At 50.6% G+C, this 16,905-nt stretch overlaps 1 protein-coding gene across 1 annotated transcript in view; it reads right to left on the bottom strand.

Moving 5' to 3' along the window:
* DYNC2H1 (dynein cytoplasmic 2 heavy chain 1) overlaps nucleotides 1–16,905 on the bottom strand; it is a 1,848,033-nt gene that overhangs the window by 1,699,576 nt on the left and 131,552 nt on the right. Inside the window, exon 13 of the mRNA XM_029602426.1 lies at nucleotides 2,825–2,920. Within this exon, the coding sequence (XP_029458286.1) occupies nucleotides 2,825–2,920 (96 nt within the window). The remainder of the gene's footprint in view (nucleotides 1–2,824; nucleotides 2,921–16,905) is intronic.

Here is a 16,905-nt window from a genome sequence, read left to right as displayed (position 1 = left end):
CAGGTGGCACTGTGCATGGATGCTCCAAAAGGCGGCGTTGGAGATCAACCAAGACCTCATGCACTGGTATGCAACAATCTCTTTAGTAGCTTCTACAAACTGTAGGACTTCTAAAGTCTTATGTCTGGTATCCTCCTCTGCAAGCAGCTGGAAAGCAATTGTTTCAGACATCTCCTTCACAAAGTTAGAGAAGGAGAGATCATCAGGAGGAGATTTTCTCCTTTCCTCCGGTGGTGAGGGTTCCGACAAGATATCCTCAGTAGAGGAATCGGAGTCCACATCCTCCCACATATCTGATAAAGTATGTGGGCGTGGACTGGAAGGAGGGAAGGAGAATGGCATTTTTTTCTTCCCTGGCATCGATGGCATCGGAATTGGCATTGATGGAATCGGTGTCGGAATCGGGCGGCCCGATCCCGATAGCCCCGACGGCCCTGGCATCGGCTGAGGAGTCGATGGTCGACGGTCGGAGTCAGTGGAATCAGCATCCGAAGAGTCTGGAATCGGAATCGGTTGATTCGGGTGCTTAATTGGTGTCTTCGGCCTCGATGGCACCGCTTGAGTCAGCAGGGCACCGATCAAGGTATCGAGCACGGACAGTAGCGGTTGAAGCATTGTTGTCTCTGGTGTCGGCAGAGGTATGGGCACCGGCACTGGTGGATGGAGGTCAAGGAGGGCATTCACTACTGCCTGGCGGATAAATCCATCCAGTTCCTCCCTGATAGCTGATGCGGACTGAGCAGCTATAGGGGGTGGCAGAGGAGGCAATACTGGCTGCACTACAGGTCCCTGTGGGGGGCTCAGTAACTGGTGGGGATTGCCTCGATATTGGTGGGGATTGCCTCGGTTTCTGGCATCGGTAGCACCAATAAGTCCTCCATCCTAGGCTTCTTAGTAGGTGGGGTCGACAGCTATGAAACCCGTCCCCGGATCGGAATCGGCAGTGGGCGGTTCCCGTCGATGCCAATGATGGTGCTTCTCACGGTGCTCTCTTTTCTCGAGCACCGATGCTGATTTTGTCAACGCCTTACATGGTGTCGGGGATAGTGGGTCCCCACTACCTCCATGTACCCGGCGGGTCTTTAGGATTACCTTTTTTGTAACTCCTGCCGGTGATGACTGCATCGATGTCGATGGAATGAGCTGAATATTGAAAAGGTGCTTTATTTTATCTAGACGGGCCCGAATACCTTTGGAAGTCATCTCAGCACATTGGGGACATGATGAAACATTGTGTCCGGGGCCGAGGCACAAGACATACTCGATGTGGGGATCGGTGATGGACGTTGTACGGGGACAATTAGGGCATTTTTTTAAGCCAGTTGCCATTGTGAAAGGCCGGACAGCCGTCGATGGCCTGCAGTCACCGATGAAATTAAGGAATGGTATCGACTGCAAATATTGGTTTCGTCACCGATCGAGGAAAAATTTTACCCGAGACTGGGAGACCCCAATGAGGGGATTTTTCTGAGAAAAAATATTAGTTTTTCCATGAGGAAAAGTTGTGTGAAAACACACAGGGCTCCTTAACCGCGATGCTAACTGCAGAGCGGAAAAAAGAAAACTGAAGGGAGACCCCTGTGGCTCGAGGGATAATGGCATGCTGGGCATGCTCAGTGGGCTCAGTGTGCCAGTCAAAAGTTTCTAGAAACTTTGACAGAAAGTTTTCCGTGATAGGGCTCCGTCCAGTGACGTCACCCATATGTGAGGTCTATCACCCTGCTTATCCTGGGATAAAATACAACAAATAAGACTGATACAAACCTCTAGTAAAGAACCTCCTCTCAGTCATAAACATACAGAATACAAACAGACCTAACTTCACCTAATATAGAATAAAATACCACAAATTACAAATGTGGAAACAAAAACCATAATGGAAACCCCAAGATCATCTGCATGCAGTGCAAAACTGGAGAACTAGAAACAGTAAAATATTTTCTCCTACACTAAGCAAAGTTCAAAGACAGAAGAAATGCATATTCCCAAAACTGACATATTATGCTTGTACTCCCCTCCATGCCCCCATCACTCCTCACTTTTCCCAGCTACTCAGTCATCCTTTCACATGCTCATAATCCCTGTCCAGCATTTCTGATACCATCCACCCCTGCATCCTCTTCCCTATGCCGCCTCTCTCCCATACTGAACCCTCCCTGCCCTTTCCACTCCCCTTCCTTATCCAGCATACCTCTGACCAACTCTTTCCCACCTATTCTTGCTCAGCATCCTCTGACCTCCCTTCTCCCCCAACCCAGCAGGCTCCACACCTCCATCTCTCCCTCCACTTCCATCTCTTCTCCCTATCCAGAAACCCACAGCCCCTCTTTCCTCCACCTCTCCCTATCCAGCAACCCCAACCTCCCTTCCCCATCCTACCCAGCAGACTCTGACTCCCTATCTCCCAAGGCCTTCCTGCCCAGCACATTGCCCCCTCCTCCTGGCTCCTAGCCAGCATAAGCCTTCAGTCCAATCCAGCGTCATCCTCCCATTTTACCAGCAGAAAATAAGAGCAAAACTCCTTGAGGAGAGGAGGAAGATGAGTCAGCAGCAGCAGAAATCAGCAGTGGATCTACAGAGCATGCAGCTCTCTTCCTCATGCTCCTGCTTTCATGTCCAGGCCCCACAGGGTAAAGAGAGAATCAGCAGCCTCACTGCAAGGCACAGGAAGCTAAAGTTCATGTCCTGCTGGGCCCATATGAACATGAGTTGGTGATATTTCGCTCTAGGTGAAAGAGAAGGGAATAACCTCCCACTGGGCCAGGAAGAGGAGAAGGAAGCAAGAGTAGTGAGGAAAAGCAAGAAAAAAAATACTGTTCTTTACCTTAATTATCTGTTCAAATGCTAAGGCAGAGTTTAGCATCATAGGTCTTTGGCTTTGAATCATTTGCTGGTCAATAGTATTATAAAAATGTGCCACCTATAAAAGTAAAAGAATTAATTAGCAAAAGATATAAAAAAGTGAGATTTTAATTTTTGGCTTACCTGACCCATATGTCAGTTTCTAACCAGAAAATTACTTTCCAGGAGTTCATTAATAACTGTGGGCCTTGGTAGCAGGTGAGTAGTATTCTGCAAATTGGAGAAATTACTTACCTGATAATTTTGTTTTCCTTAGTGTAGACAGATGGACTCAGGACCAATGGGTATAGTGTACTCCTGACAGCAGTTGGAGACGGATCAGATTTCAATCTGACATCAGCCCTAGTACATAAACCCCTGCAGGAAGTGCAGCTCTTCAGTATTCTCCTCGAAAAGCAATTGTGGATATATGCGTGGCTGAATAACTTGGATAACTTGGATAATTTGATTAACTGTATAACTTGGTTAACTTGATTAACTTGAACTGGTTATAGCTGGAAACCGCCAGTGCCCTCAACCAAGAAACGTCGACACCTAGTAGGATGGGTGTCCTAATTGGAGAGAAAGCTTGGCTTACCCGTGAATAATTTGCTCTCGGGGGTGTCGCCCGAGAAATCCATGAATGACTGTAATGGTTTATATCTTGGTCTTCCAGAATCTACTGTTAAATCCTTGCAGCTAATTCAAAACGCTGCAGCAAGGGTAATTACCGGTTCACCAATGAAGCATCATATTACACCCATCTTCTGGATGTCCCTTCATTACCACAAGCCAAACTTTCCTCCACCAGAAATAGAGCCATCTCTATAGTCGGCCCAAAATTATGGAACTCATTACCTCTACACCTCAATTCACAAGAAAATCTTAAATCTTTTAAAAAAGAACTTAAAGAATGGCTACTCTCACAGTCTTACAATGACTGTTCACCCAATGATAACAGAGCATAAATCATTTTCATATCCACCTCTTGCTCCTTTTTATTCCAGCAATCCTTCTGACACTCGCCCCGACTTGCAGAAACCTTCCTTCTCATTAACGGCTTCAACCGTCAACCTCAAGCGTTGCATTCATTCTTATCTAATGTTCAATGTACTTATTAACTTTTATTAAGTTAATGTTCTGTTTCAATCTCTGTTTTAATGTTATTAATTCAAATGTAACTGGTTCGTTGTAATGTAAACCGGAGTGAAGGCATTGTCAGCTGTACCTCGGTATATAAACAAATGCTAAAAATAAAATAAAAATAAATAAAAAAAATCTTATTCAGGTTACACTGGTTGCCTATAAAATACAGAATCAAATACAAAATTCTAACTCTAATACATGCACTCATAAATAATCAAGATACAATATGGTTATGCACCTCTCTGAGGTTTTACAAACTTGCTAGAAACCTTAGATCCATTAGCAAGAATCTCCTAGAAGTCCCAACAGTACGAGTTGCCAGATTAAACGTCACAAGAGAAAGGGCATTTTCCATAGCAGGGTCCATATTATGGAATTCCCTCCCAAACGTCCTAAGCCAAATCTCGGACGTAAAAGAATTAAGAAATCTCTAAAAACCCATTTGTTCAAAGAAGCAATCGCAGCTGTGAGCCAATAACTTAATTTACAGTTCAACATCTGAAATTACTCTAGATATCTCTTACTTAGGTCTTTCATATTCTTCGATTTTTCTGGCTGGTTCTTGATTTTTGGTATTTTAAGTACAGGGAATATAGATTATAGTACTATACAAGTATAGGAAATAAAATATATAAACTGTATTTCTCTCCTACTGATTTTGTTATTTTACCGTTTTATTTGTTCTGTTGTATTTATATTTTATTTTATTTTTATAGCATATTTATAATTTCTGTTTATTTTTTGAAATTATTGTACTTTATTTATTTATTTAAAAGCTTTTTATGCCGCCATTCATTTGCATATCACATCGGTTTACATATAACGGGGTTATAACAAGAGATTTAGAAAATGAAAAATAAGTTACATGAAACAGGACGGCAAAGGAACAAGATGGGAAAGAAGTGGAAGGATAAAGGGTCAAGCAGGCGGTTAGAAAGGTTAACAAAAAATCATATAACTAATTTACAAAGATTCTGAGTTGCGGCTCTAGTTCAAGTGATTAACTAAAGGTAAAATAGATAAGCATCCGTGGATTTCACTGGCGGGGGAAGGGAGAAAGATTTTTTTTGAGCAAGGATGGTAGAGGTATTGCTAAGAATAGGCCCTTTTAAATAACCAGGTTTTTAGTTTTTTCTTGAAAGTTTTTGTGCAGTGTTCTTGGCGTAGTTCTGCTGGCATTGAGTTCCATAGTGTAGGTCCCCCTATGGAAAAAGCGCGATCTTTAGTGGAGATATGGCGAGTGAGTTCGTGAGAGGGTAGTAATAGGTTTCCTTTGTAGGCCACTCTGGTAGGTCTATTGGAGATGTGATAGTGCAGGGAGTCCTTAAACCAATGAGTATTTTGGTTATGAAGTGTTTTATGGATAATAGTGAGTGTTTTGTGGTGTATTCTGGCGGAGATAGGAAGCCGTTTTGGTCAATCTTGTATTGTTAAAGACGGTATAGAAATGATTTAAATAAATAAATAAATAAATAAATGATGGCAGCCGTGGGTGGGATGCTGAATCCATCTGTCTACACTAAGGAAAACGAAATTATCAGGTAAGTAATTTCTCTATTTCCTAGCATGTAGCAGATGGACTCAGGACCAATGGGATGTATAAAAGCTACTCCCGAACAGGGTGGGAGGCTGCCTGTGGCTCACTTAGTACTGCCCTTGCAAATGCTGTATCCTCTCGAGCCTGAACATCCAGGCAGTAGAACCTGGAGAAGGTGTGGATGGAGGACCATGTCGCCGCCCGACAGATCTCGGCGGCTGACAGCATCCTGGTTTCTGCCCAGGACACTGCCTGGGATCTAGTGGAATGGGCTTTGACTTGCAAAGGCGGCTGCTTGCCTGCCTCTACGTAGGCAGCCTTGATAACTTCCATGATCCAGCGGGCTATGGTTGCCCGTGAGGCCGCTTCTCCTTGCTTCTTCCCACTGTGAAGGACGAATAGGTGGTCCGTCTTTCGTACAGACTCCGACCTTTGCAGGTATTGGACTAGGAGTCTGCCGACGTTGAGGTAGCGTAGATGGCGAGATTCTTCCGAATTCTTATGCTCATTCAGCGATGGAAGCGAGATGGTTTGGTTGAGATGGAAGTGGGAAACCACTTTGGGAAGAAAGGGACGGGACCGTGCGTAACTGGATGCTTCCCGGCGTGAGTCTGAGGAATGGCTCCCAGCAGGACAGTGCTTGTAGCTTGGAAATACGACGGGCCGAACAGACTGCCAACAGGAAGGGTGTTTTCAATGTTAATAGTCAGAGAGACAGGCCGCGAAGGGGTCTGAAGGAGGCTCCTGCTAAGAAATCTAGGATCAGGTTGAGGTTCCATAGAGGCACCGGCCACTTTAGGGGTGGTCGGATCTGCTTGACTCCTTTCAGGAAACGGAGACATCCGGGTGAGAGGCTATGCTGCCGTCCTCACTCTTGGTTCCATAGCATGACAATGGGGCCACCTGTACCTTGATGGAGTTGAGAGACAATCCCTTCTGTAGGCTGTTCTGCAGGAATTCCAAAATTGCAGGAATTTTGACTGAGTGTGGGATGATGTTGCGGTCCTCACACCAGGCTTCGAATACTCTCCAAATCCTTATGTATGTTAGGGATGTGGAGAACTTGCATGCTCGGAGCAGGGTGTCAATTACAGCCCCCGAGTATCCGCTCTTCCTCAGGTGAGTCCTCTCAATGGCCAGGCCGTAAGAGAGAATCGAGCTGGATCCTCGTGGAGGATCGGCCCTTGTTGGTGCAGATCCCTGTGTGGCCGTAGCAGGAGAGGGCTCCCTGCCAGCAGCCTTCGCATGTCTGCGTACCACGGCCTTCTTTGCCAGTCCGGGGCCACTAGAAGTACTGGTCCCTTATGGTGTTCTATCTTGTGGATGACTGCGCCCAATAGGGGCCACAGTGGGAAGGTGTATAATAGAGTTTCCTGTGGCCGGGTCTGTACCAGGGCGTCGATTCCCTGGGCCTGAGGTTCCTGTCTGCGACTGAAGAAGCTAGGCACTTGGGCGTTGGACCGGTTTGCCAGGAGGTCCATGGTTGGTGTTCCCCAACGGCTCACTATCAATTGGAATGCTGAGGTCGACAGCCTCCATTCTCCTGGGTCTAGACTTTCTCTGCTGAGGTAATCCACAGCGACGTTGTCTTTCCCGGCGATGTGGATGGCCGAGATCTCTTGAAGATTTGCTTCCGCCCATGACATTAGGGGGTCTATTTCCAGAGACATCTGTTGGCTTCTGGTTCCTCCCTGACGGTTGATGTAGGCCACTGTTGTGTCGTTGTCCAACATGATTCTGACTGATTTGTCTCAGAGTTGTTGACCGAACCGTAGGTAGGCTAGTCTGACTGCCCGGGCTTCTAGGCGACTGATGTTCCATCCCGACTCTTCTTTGTTCCATTGCCCCTGGGTGGTTAGCTCCTGGCAGTGTGCTCCCCATCCTCGTAGACTGGTGTCTGTGGTGAGCAGAATCCAGGTCGGTGAGGATAGCCTCACTCCTCGGCTCAGGTGGCCTTCTTGTAGCCACCATCGTAGTTGAGTCCGGACTTTGTCCGGGAGCTGAAGATGTACGGTGTAGTTCTGGGACAGCGGATTCCATCGTGATAGTAGGGAGCGCTGTAGGGGTCTCATGTGAGCTCTTGCCCATGGCACTACTTCCAGTGTAGATGCCAAGAGACCGAGGACTTAGAGGTAGTCCCATGCTGTGGGACGAAGCTCGCTCAACAGGGTTCGCAACTGGGTCATCAGTTTTGATCTCCTTGTTGGTATCAGGATGACCTTGTCTTGTTTGGTGTCGAACCGAACTCCCAGGTATTCTAGAGATTGGGAGGACTGCAGACAGCTCTTGTTTGTGTTGACCACCCACCCAAAGCTCTCCAGTAGAGTTTTGACTCTGTTGGTCGCCTGGTGACTTTCCTCTGGGGATTTCGCTCTGATCAGCCAATCGTCCAGATAAGGGTGTACGAGGATTCCTTCCTTCCTCAGTGTTGCTGCCACTACCACCATGATCTTGGTGAACGTCCGGGGAGCTGTGGCTAACCCGAATGGTAGCGCCCGGAACTGGTAGTGATGATCCAGGATCGTGAAGCGTAGAAAATGCTGATGCTCTTGATGGACCAGAATGTGTAAGTAGGCTTCCGACCAGTCCAGGGATGTAAGGAACTCTCCTGGTTGTATCGCCCTTATTACCGAGCGTAGGGTTTCCATGCGGACGCGAGGAATCTTCAGGTGGCGGTTGACCGACTTGAGGTCCAGGATGGGCCGGAATGTTCCTTCTTTCTTGGGAATGATAAAATAAATGGAATAATGTCCAGTATTTATTTGTTGTGCGGGCACCGGTGTTATAGCCTCTAAGGCTAGTAATCTGGTCAGTGTAGCTTCCACTGCCATCCTCTTGGAAGGGTCGTGGCAGGGGGATTCCACAAACTTGTCCGGAGGGAGGTGGTGGAAATCCAGGTAATATCCCTCTCGAATGATGGCTAGGACCCATTTGTCCGAAGTTATCTCGACCCAACTTTGGTAGAATAGGGCAAGTCTGCCCCCTATGGCTTCTTCCTTTGGACGGGTCGGCTGATTTTCATTATGGGGTGGGGCTGTTACCTGGGCCCGGGCTGGCTCCCCTTTTGTTGTGCTTGTTCCAAAAGGACTGGCTCCTGCCTGCGGGGCGAGCCGCTTGATATGTGCTTCTGTATGGGTTGAAGTGCTGTGATCCTCTGCCCCTGGAAGTTCGGCAGTAGGGTCGCTGGTTTCTCTTATTCCTGTCCTCCGGTAGCTGTGGCAGTGGGGATTCGCCCCATTTGTTGGCTAGCTTCTCTAGTTCATTTCCGAACAGAAGGGTTCCCTTGAAGGGCATCCTTGTGAGTCTCATTTTGTACGATGCGTTCGCCGACCAGCTTCGGAGCCAGAGTTGTCTTCTGGTCGCCACAGATGATGACACGCCTCTAGTTGTGGTGCACACCAGCTCAGAAGCAGCATCCGTGAGGAAAGATACTGCTGGTTCCAGGGCTTCCCTGGGAGTGTTGTTCCTCGTCTGTGATAAGCAGGCGCGTGTCACAACGGCACAGCAGGCCGCGATCTGTAGAGACATAGCGGAGACTGTTTGAGGATGGATTCCAGATGTCTGTCTTGAGCATCCTTGAGAGCTGCTCCTCCCTCAACCGGGATAGTAGTGCGCTTCAAGACCGAGCAGACCATGGCATCCACTTTCGGACATGCCAGAAGATCTTTGGCAGCTGGATCCAGAGGGTAAATGGCTTCCAGGGCACGCCCCCCTTTGAATGTGGTCTCCGGGGCTTCCCATTCCAGGTCAATCAGCTGCTGCATGGCTTGTAACAGCAGAAAATGACAGGAGGTCTGACGGAGTCCCTCTAGAAGGGGATTTGTCTTAGGTTCCCCTGAGGCACTTGTGCCCGGAATAGCAAGCTCTTTCAAGCTGTGTGTGACCAGGTCTGGAAGCTCGTCCTTGATGAAGAAGCGCCTCATGGTTCGGTGGGGTTCGGTCCCTGGGGGGAGTTCTCCTTCCTCCAGGGGTTCTGCTTTCTCATCTGAGTTGTCCGTGTCCCCGGAGCTTCTGGACGGTGGAATCACTTCTCTGGGCATAGAGGGTCCCGGGATGTTAAGGTCCTCTGGCGGAGGCTGTGGCCATATTATCGGCGGCCCCGGCTGCATGTGGACGAAGGTATGTAGGCATTTGAAGAATTCCACCCAGGAGATAGATGCTGGGTCTAAATTAAGAGGCAATGAGGTCCAGGATACTGTTCAAGAAGCTCTAACCCGGTACCGGCTGGGGAGGACCATGGACTGGATCCCCCAGGGCCTCCTCACACTGTATACACAGGGCCGTGGCCTCCTCATGCGCAGCAACTCTAATGTGGCATGCAGGGCAAAGGCCCCGAGCCTTGAGCTTCTTCTCCGGTGGTGCCATGGCTTTGCAAGGAAAAAATACAGAGACCGGGCAGCCTAGTTATGGGCTCTGGTGCGTCGAGGTTGTGCGTGTAAATCGGGTGCGCACAGGCCAAACGTATGCGCCCGGCACAGTCGGCGTGTGATTGTGCGTGTAGCTATGCACACCGCAATTATAAGCATGCCGATGTGCGCACAAGGGATTTGTGTGCACATCTCGCCTCTGTGCGCACAGGTCGGGACGGCGGACAGGGCAGCGATCAGGTCAAGATGGCGACAGCGACCAGTATGACGACCACCTCGGAGGGTCTCCATGTGGGAGGACCCCCGAATCTGCCGGGAGCCTATCCCTGCTAGGGCTGATCAACCCAGTGGCACTGGCGCCAGCTGGCGACCTGTGCGACTCTTGGAACTTCGGAGACTGGAGACTTTAAAGAAGTTTTCTACCTTACCTAGTCTCGGCGTTTCCCGGTCTCATTCCAGGCGGTCTCCGGCTCCGGGGGGAGAGGGAAAATACCTTCACCGCCGCGCTTGAAGTTGCACCCGCTGCCTCTCAGCCTCACCCGATGCCGGGGGCTAAGTCCACGCCGAGGGTTGGCTGTCGGTCCGAGGCCAACCTCTGAGGGATCGCGGAAATCATCTCGGGAATTCTCAACTGGGGGAGGGACCCAAGGGGTGTCACCGCAGGAGAGCGGGGCTCTTCTGTAGAGGTAAAATTTCTTCTTGTTTTGGGTTTCTTTGGTAAAATTATTCTAACGCTGTGCGAACGTGCACAGAGTCCCTAATTGCTTTGGAGACGGAAAATACTGAAGAGCTGCACTTCCTGCAGGGGTATATGTACTAGGGCTGACGTCAGATTGAAATCTGATCCGTCTCCAACTGCTATCAGGAGTACACTATACCCATTGGTCCTGAGTCCATCTGCTACACGCTAGGAAAAATACTGTTTTCACACCATCAAGCTATAGCGCAGTTGCTTACCAGTCACAGGTGTTCTCCTCGGACAGTAAGATGTTAGTCCTTACATGTGAGTGACATTATCCGGAAAACTTTTGTCAAAATTTTTAGAAGCTATCCGCGCACCCACGCAAGGTCCCTCTTCAGTCTCGTAACATAGATAAAAGATACGAGCAAAAAAACAAAACAACAAACCGGAAGGAGAATCCAACTCTGTGGGCAGGATGGTAGTCCTCACATGTGGGTGAATACCAAGCTCCAGACTGTCCCCATAGCACCAATAGCAGCTGAACAAGGTGCCAATGGGCACAACATAGCTGCGGCGCTGTAGGTCAGCAGGGGACTGTCTGGTTCCCACAGAAGCACGAAGAGTTGGGGGTCAAGACTGGAACAGGTTGCGCAGGTCGGATTGACCAAAGGCACTGTCCTGACACCCATCCTTATCCAAGCAATAATGAGCCGCAAACATGTGAAGAGAACTCCAGGTTGCAGCCCAGCAAATTTCTATGACGGGAACTGCACGCAAATGAGTCACCAACGTTGCCATAGCCCTCACAGAGTGAGCCTTTACTCTGCCAGCTAGCAGAAGGCCTGCCCACGCTTAGCATAAGGCGATGCAATCCGCCAGCCAGTTCGACAAGGTCTGTTTACCCACCGCCAGTCCCAGCCCATTGGAATCAAAGAACACGAAGAGCTGGGTGGACTGTCTGTAGCCAGCAGTGCAATCTAGAGAGAAAGCCAAGGCCCTTTTACAGTCCAAGGTATGAAGAGCCCGTTCCCCCGAGTGGGAATAAGGCCTCGGAAAGAAGGTGGGTAAAACAATGGACTGACTGATATGAAAATCAGCTACAACCTTGGGCAGAAACTTCGGATGCATACGCAAGACCACACGATCGTGGAAAAACTTTGTGTATGGTGGGTATGTAATCAGAGCCTGAAGCTCACTGACCCTATGAGTCAAAGTAATTGTCACCAGGAATATGACTTTTCAAGTGAGGAACTTCAGGTTGCAGGATTGCAGCAGCTCAAAAGGAGGTCGCATGAGCTGAGTCAGGACAACGTTGAGGTCCCAGGATGCAACCAGCGGCTGAAGAGGGGGGCTTCAGCTAGAGGAGGGCCCGCATGAAACGGCCTACTAAAGGTTGCACCAAAACGGGTGTGCCAGCAACACCCCAATGGTACATGCTGACAGCGCTAAGGTGAACCCTGACTGAGCTTATTTGAAGCCCAGACTCGGAGAGATGCCACAGGTAGCCCAACAGCTGGGGAAGGGGACATGAGAAAGGATCTAAATAATGTCCCATACACCAGATAGAAAACTTTTCCAATTCAAGCTGTAGGACTTTCTGGTGGAAGGCTTCCGAGACGCCAACAGAACCTGAGAGACGCAGTCAGAGAGCACCAAGGGCTGGAGGACTACGCACTCAACATCCAAGCCATCAAGGCCAACTCCCGGAGGTTCGGATGGCGCAGAGTGCCGATTCTGTGAGATGAGATCGGGCACTGTCCTCAGCCGGATGGGTTACCACATCAACAGGTCCTGCAGAAGCAGGAACAAGACCTGTAAGGGCCAAGAGGGCGCCACGAGTATCATGGTCCCCCTGTCTGCTGAAGCTTCAGCAGTGTCCTCGAGAGGAGCAGTAGAAGGGGGTACGCGTATAGCAGGCCCCTCCCCCAGTGGAGGGAGAAGGCATCGAGGCTAGATGCCCACCCGACACCAGAGAGCAGAACCTGCTCACCTTGTGGTTGTGTGGGGAGGCGAAGAGATCCACATCTGGCGTACTCCATTTGTGAAATAGTTCAGCCGCTACCTCCAGGTTGAGGGACCACTCGTGTGGCTGGAAGGAGCGATATAAGCAGTCCGCCAGCATGTTGAGATGGCCTGGCAGGTATGTCACTCACAGAGACATTCCCTGTGAAAGGGCCCAGGTCCACATTTGCACCGCCTCGTGGCAGAGGAGGAACAAACCTGTGCCACCCTGCTTGTTGATATACCACATCACTACCTAGTTGTCTGTCCAGATCAGGACTGCCTTGTGCAACAACCGGTCTCTGAACGCCCACAATGCATAATGGATTGCCCTAAGCTCCAGGAAGTTTATTTGACTGTGGGCTTCACAGGCGATCCAGAGACCCTGAGTGTGGATACCATCCACATGGGCTCCCCAGCCCTGAGGAGAGGCATCGGTGGTGAGGATCACCTGAGGCGGAGGAGTCTGGAAGGGGAGTCCCCTCTCCAAGTTGGAGAGGTCTTCCCTCCAGGAAAGAGACACTCGCAGAGGATCTGTGACTGTGACGGGAGTCTCGAGGTCCTGGGAGGCCTGTTGCCATTGGGACCGTAAGGTCCATTGAGCCCTCTGCATGCACAGGAGGGTGAGAGGGGTAACATGGACGGAGTCCGCCATGTGACCTACCAGGCGGAGCAGGAGGCGGGTGGACACCTGCCGCCTGTTGCGGACAGAGGTGACCAGAGAGGCAAGGGCAAGGGCCCGATCCCTGGGCAAGAATGCTGCCTCCTGTGCCGTGTTCAGTCTGACCCTACAAAGTCCAGTTGAGTAGACGAGCAGAGATGAGACTTGGGGTAGTTGATAACGAACCCCAAAGTTTGTAGCACCTGCACTGTCAGGGCCAGAGCACTCAGGGCCCCTGCCCGGGAGCCGCTCTTGATCAACCAGTCGTCGAGGTACAGGAAGACATGTACCGTTCGACGTCTGAGGTAGGCCGCCACCACCGCCAGGCATTTGGTGAAAACGCGGGGGATGGAAGGGGGGGGAAGCCAACCACCACAAAGCGGAGGTACTTCCTGTGGCCAGGAAAAATGGCTATGTGACCGTATGCCTCCTTGAGATTGAGGGAGCAAAGCCAGTCTCCTCCTCTGAAGAGGGGAATCAGCGAGCCCAGAGAGACTATCTTGAACCTTTCTCTTGCGAGAAATCTGTTCAATGCCCCGAGGTCGAGGATGGGGCGCAAGCCGGTATTCCTTTTCGGAATGAGAAAATACCTCAAATAGAACCTTTGGCCTTGCTGGGAGCGAGGGACCGCCTCTAACGTGCCTGCTGTTATAAGAGCGGCGAGCTCTATTTGAAGTACAACCTGCTGGGTGGACGAACCAGACAATGGACATGGGGGAGAGGTCCCTGGGAGTCGGCTGAAATTGAGGCAGTACCCCTGAAGGATGATAGAAAGGACACATCAGTCCGAAGTGATAACTTCCCAGCAATGGGCAAGCCAAGTAGCCTGCCTCCTACTGGGGGATTCGGCGTCCGGGGCACAATCAATTGACTTCTGATCCCTCGCCACCAGTAAAAAGCCCGTGGTCAGGGCTTGTTTGGGCGCCGGCTGGGGTCTAGGTTCTTGCTTCTGCCGAGGTCATCCTCTGGAACAAGTGCGTAGTGTACGAGTCTGGGAGGTCGAAGGATAATATTTCCTCTGCCTGTAAAAGGGCTTCCAGGATCCCGGCCTGGTGGATTTCCTGCCAAGGATGGGCCTTTGGAGGAACTAGCGGACAGCTGTTGAAGGGTGTCATGATGATCCTTCAGCTGCGCTACGCATCTCGGACTTTATCTCCGAAGAGGTTTTCACATGTGCAGGAGAGGTTGGCTAGCCTTTCTTGGACCTCCGAACGGAGGTCCGAGGCTCTGAGCCATGCCATCCTCCGGGCACCAATGCCCACCGCAGCCACAGGGGCCACTGTCTCGAAGACATCATAGGTGGATCACACCTCACGCTTGCCAGCTTCTAGACCCAGTAGAACAATGGCCGAGAGTGCCTCCTGCTGCTGTTGAAGCAGGCCCTCTGCAAAGTCCTGGACTCGTTTCCAGAGGTTGCGGTTGTACTGAGTCATGTAGAGTTGATAGGCGGCGATGCAGGCCACCAGCATAGCACCTTGGAAAACATTCCTGCCCAAGGCAACAAACTCCCTGTGCTCTCGCCCCGGAGGGGCACAGGCATGGATGCGGGAGCACCAGGCCTTCTTCAGGGGAGACTCTATGACCACTGACTGGTGGGGAAGGTCCCGCTTCTCAAACCCCAAAGCCTGCTGCACCAAATAGGTGGCATCAGCCTTTCTGTTGTCAGGGGAGATAGAAATAGGGTGCTCCCACAAGCGGAGGAGGAGGTCCTTGAAGATGTCGTGGATGGGAACCACCACGATCTCCTTTGAAGCTTCGACAAACTGGAGTACTTCCAGCATTTTGTGTCAAGCATCCTCCTCCATGGGCAACTGAAAGGGGATGGCTTCAGCCATGACCCTCACAAACCCCGCAAAGGACAGATCCTCGGGGGGGCAACCGATGCTGTTCTTCTGGCAGGGAGGGCTCTGAAAGGGGGGTCATCCAAATACTCAGAGGACGACTCCGTAGAACCATCTCCCCAAGGGTCATAAGGCCATTCCTCCTCACTAGGGTCAACGTGGTGCAGACAAGGCCCATGAGAGATATCAGTCCTGGGCTCCGATGGCCTTGGAGACCTCAAAGGTACCGCAGGAATCAATGGTTCCCCTGGCATTGAGGGGACTGGACGCGGAAGATCGGATGAGCCCAGCAGGGGCTCGGGTAACTGTGGTCACAGAACCATGCCATCGCCCGTCTCTTCCTCCTCCTCAGACCCGAGGATCAGGATTGCTCCAGCGGAGGGCATCGGTGGCCGTTGAGGAATCGAGGGACCCTCGGGCACTGGCTGCATCAGTAGGACACCTAAAAGGATGTCCAGATGCTCCAGCAAGGATGCTTAAAACTGAGGTTCGGGCACCGGTGTGGGGGCCGGTGGGAACGGCAGCTCAACGCTCTGAAGCACCTTGAGCACTGTGGATTGCACCCTTCGGTCCAACTCCTCCTGAAAATCCGGTGTAGCCAGGAATGAGGGAGGGGGAAGAGGCGTCACTGGCTCTTCCTTGGGTCCCCGAGATGACACAGTGCCTGGCACCGTTATCAGTGGGAAAGCCTAGGACTACCGGGGGCATCAGAGGATGAGGCCTCCAATGGCCAGTGTCACTTCGGTGGCGGCCCAGCTGCCATCGGTGCCACACCAGAACCAGAGCCATGCATTGATGGCAACCGGTGACGATGCTTACGTGATCTCCCTCGGTGCTCAGACCGGTCTTTCCCTGGTGCCGAGGAAGCAGAGGATCCCTAAAGTCCAGGAGAGTGGTGAGATCATCAAGGCTCTCTCACCGTCCCTGCGATCTTTCGAAGGACCATCAAGAGGAATAGTGAGGGGAAGCGTTTCGAGAAGCTCCCCATGACCTCTCAGAGTCAAGAAATCCAAAGCAGGGGTAGATGGAGCAGAATTGGGCACCCCGAAAAGTTTTTCCATCTTATCGAGGCGCGCCCGATGGCTTTTGGGGATCATCTGGTCACACAGACGACACCCCCGGATGTCGTGCGAGGCCCCCAGGCAGAATATACAGACCTCATGCAGATCTTTAATGGACATGGTCCGTGAGCACTGGTGGCACCGACGAAAACTGGTTGACGCCATGAAAAACACCCGGCGTGCGGTCAATGACCGGTGGTCACTATGCGGCAAGGCGTCAGGGATTGACCACAGGCTAGAGGAAAAAAACAGTAAGAACTTACCAACTGAGGAGGCACTGACCGCGAAGCGGGACCCGACGAGGAAGTCTAGAAAAAAACAGAACTTTGAGAGAAAAGAAAGAAACAATGGAGCTTCATGAACCGTGGAAAAGAAGAGACTGAAGGAGGATCTTGCGTGGACACACAGTTAACGTCATGCTGGGCATGCTCAATGTGCTGGTCAAAGCTTCTAGAAACTTTGACAAAAGTTTTCCATGCCAGTCTCCATCGGATGATGTCATCCACATGTGAGGACTACCATCCTGCTTGTCCTAGGAGAAAAAATATTATCTAATATGCCCCACCCACATTGTTCTTAACCCCAATATCAACCCAGTTTTTACACTAAAGCTTTCAAAGTAAATGCTGTAGATTTCTATTAAAACAAAGGTATTAACTAACACCTAAACACTCAAACAGCAAAACCTATGAAGGAAATACTACAGTCAGTCAAAGTAATGTGAAGAAGACTTTCTCACTGGCATATTATAGTAAATGAGTATTGAGC

Source organism: Rhinatrema bivittatum, chromosome 5 (assembly GCF_901001135.1).
Source record: "Rhinatrema bivittatum chromosome 5, aRhiBiv1.1, whole genome shotgun sequence".
NCBI lineage: Eukaryota > Metazoa > Chordata > Amphibia > Gymnophiona > Rhinatrematidae > Rhinatrema > Rhinatrema bivittatum.
The sequence above is the reverse complement of the archived record's forward strand: the minus strand, read 5'-3'. Positions and strand labels throughout refer to the sequence as shown.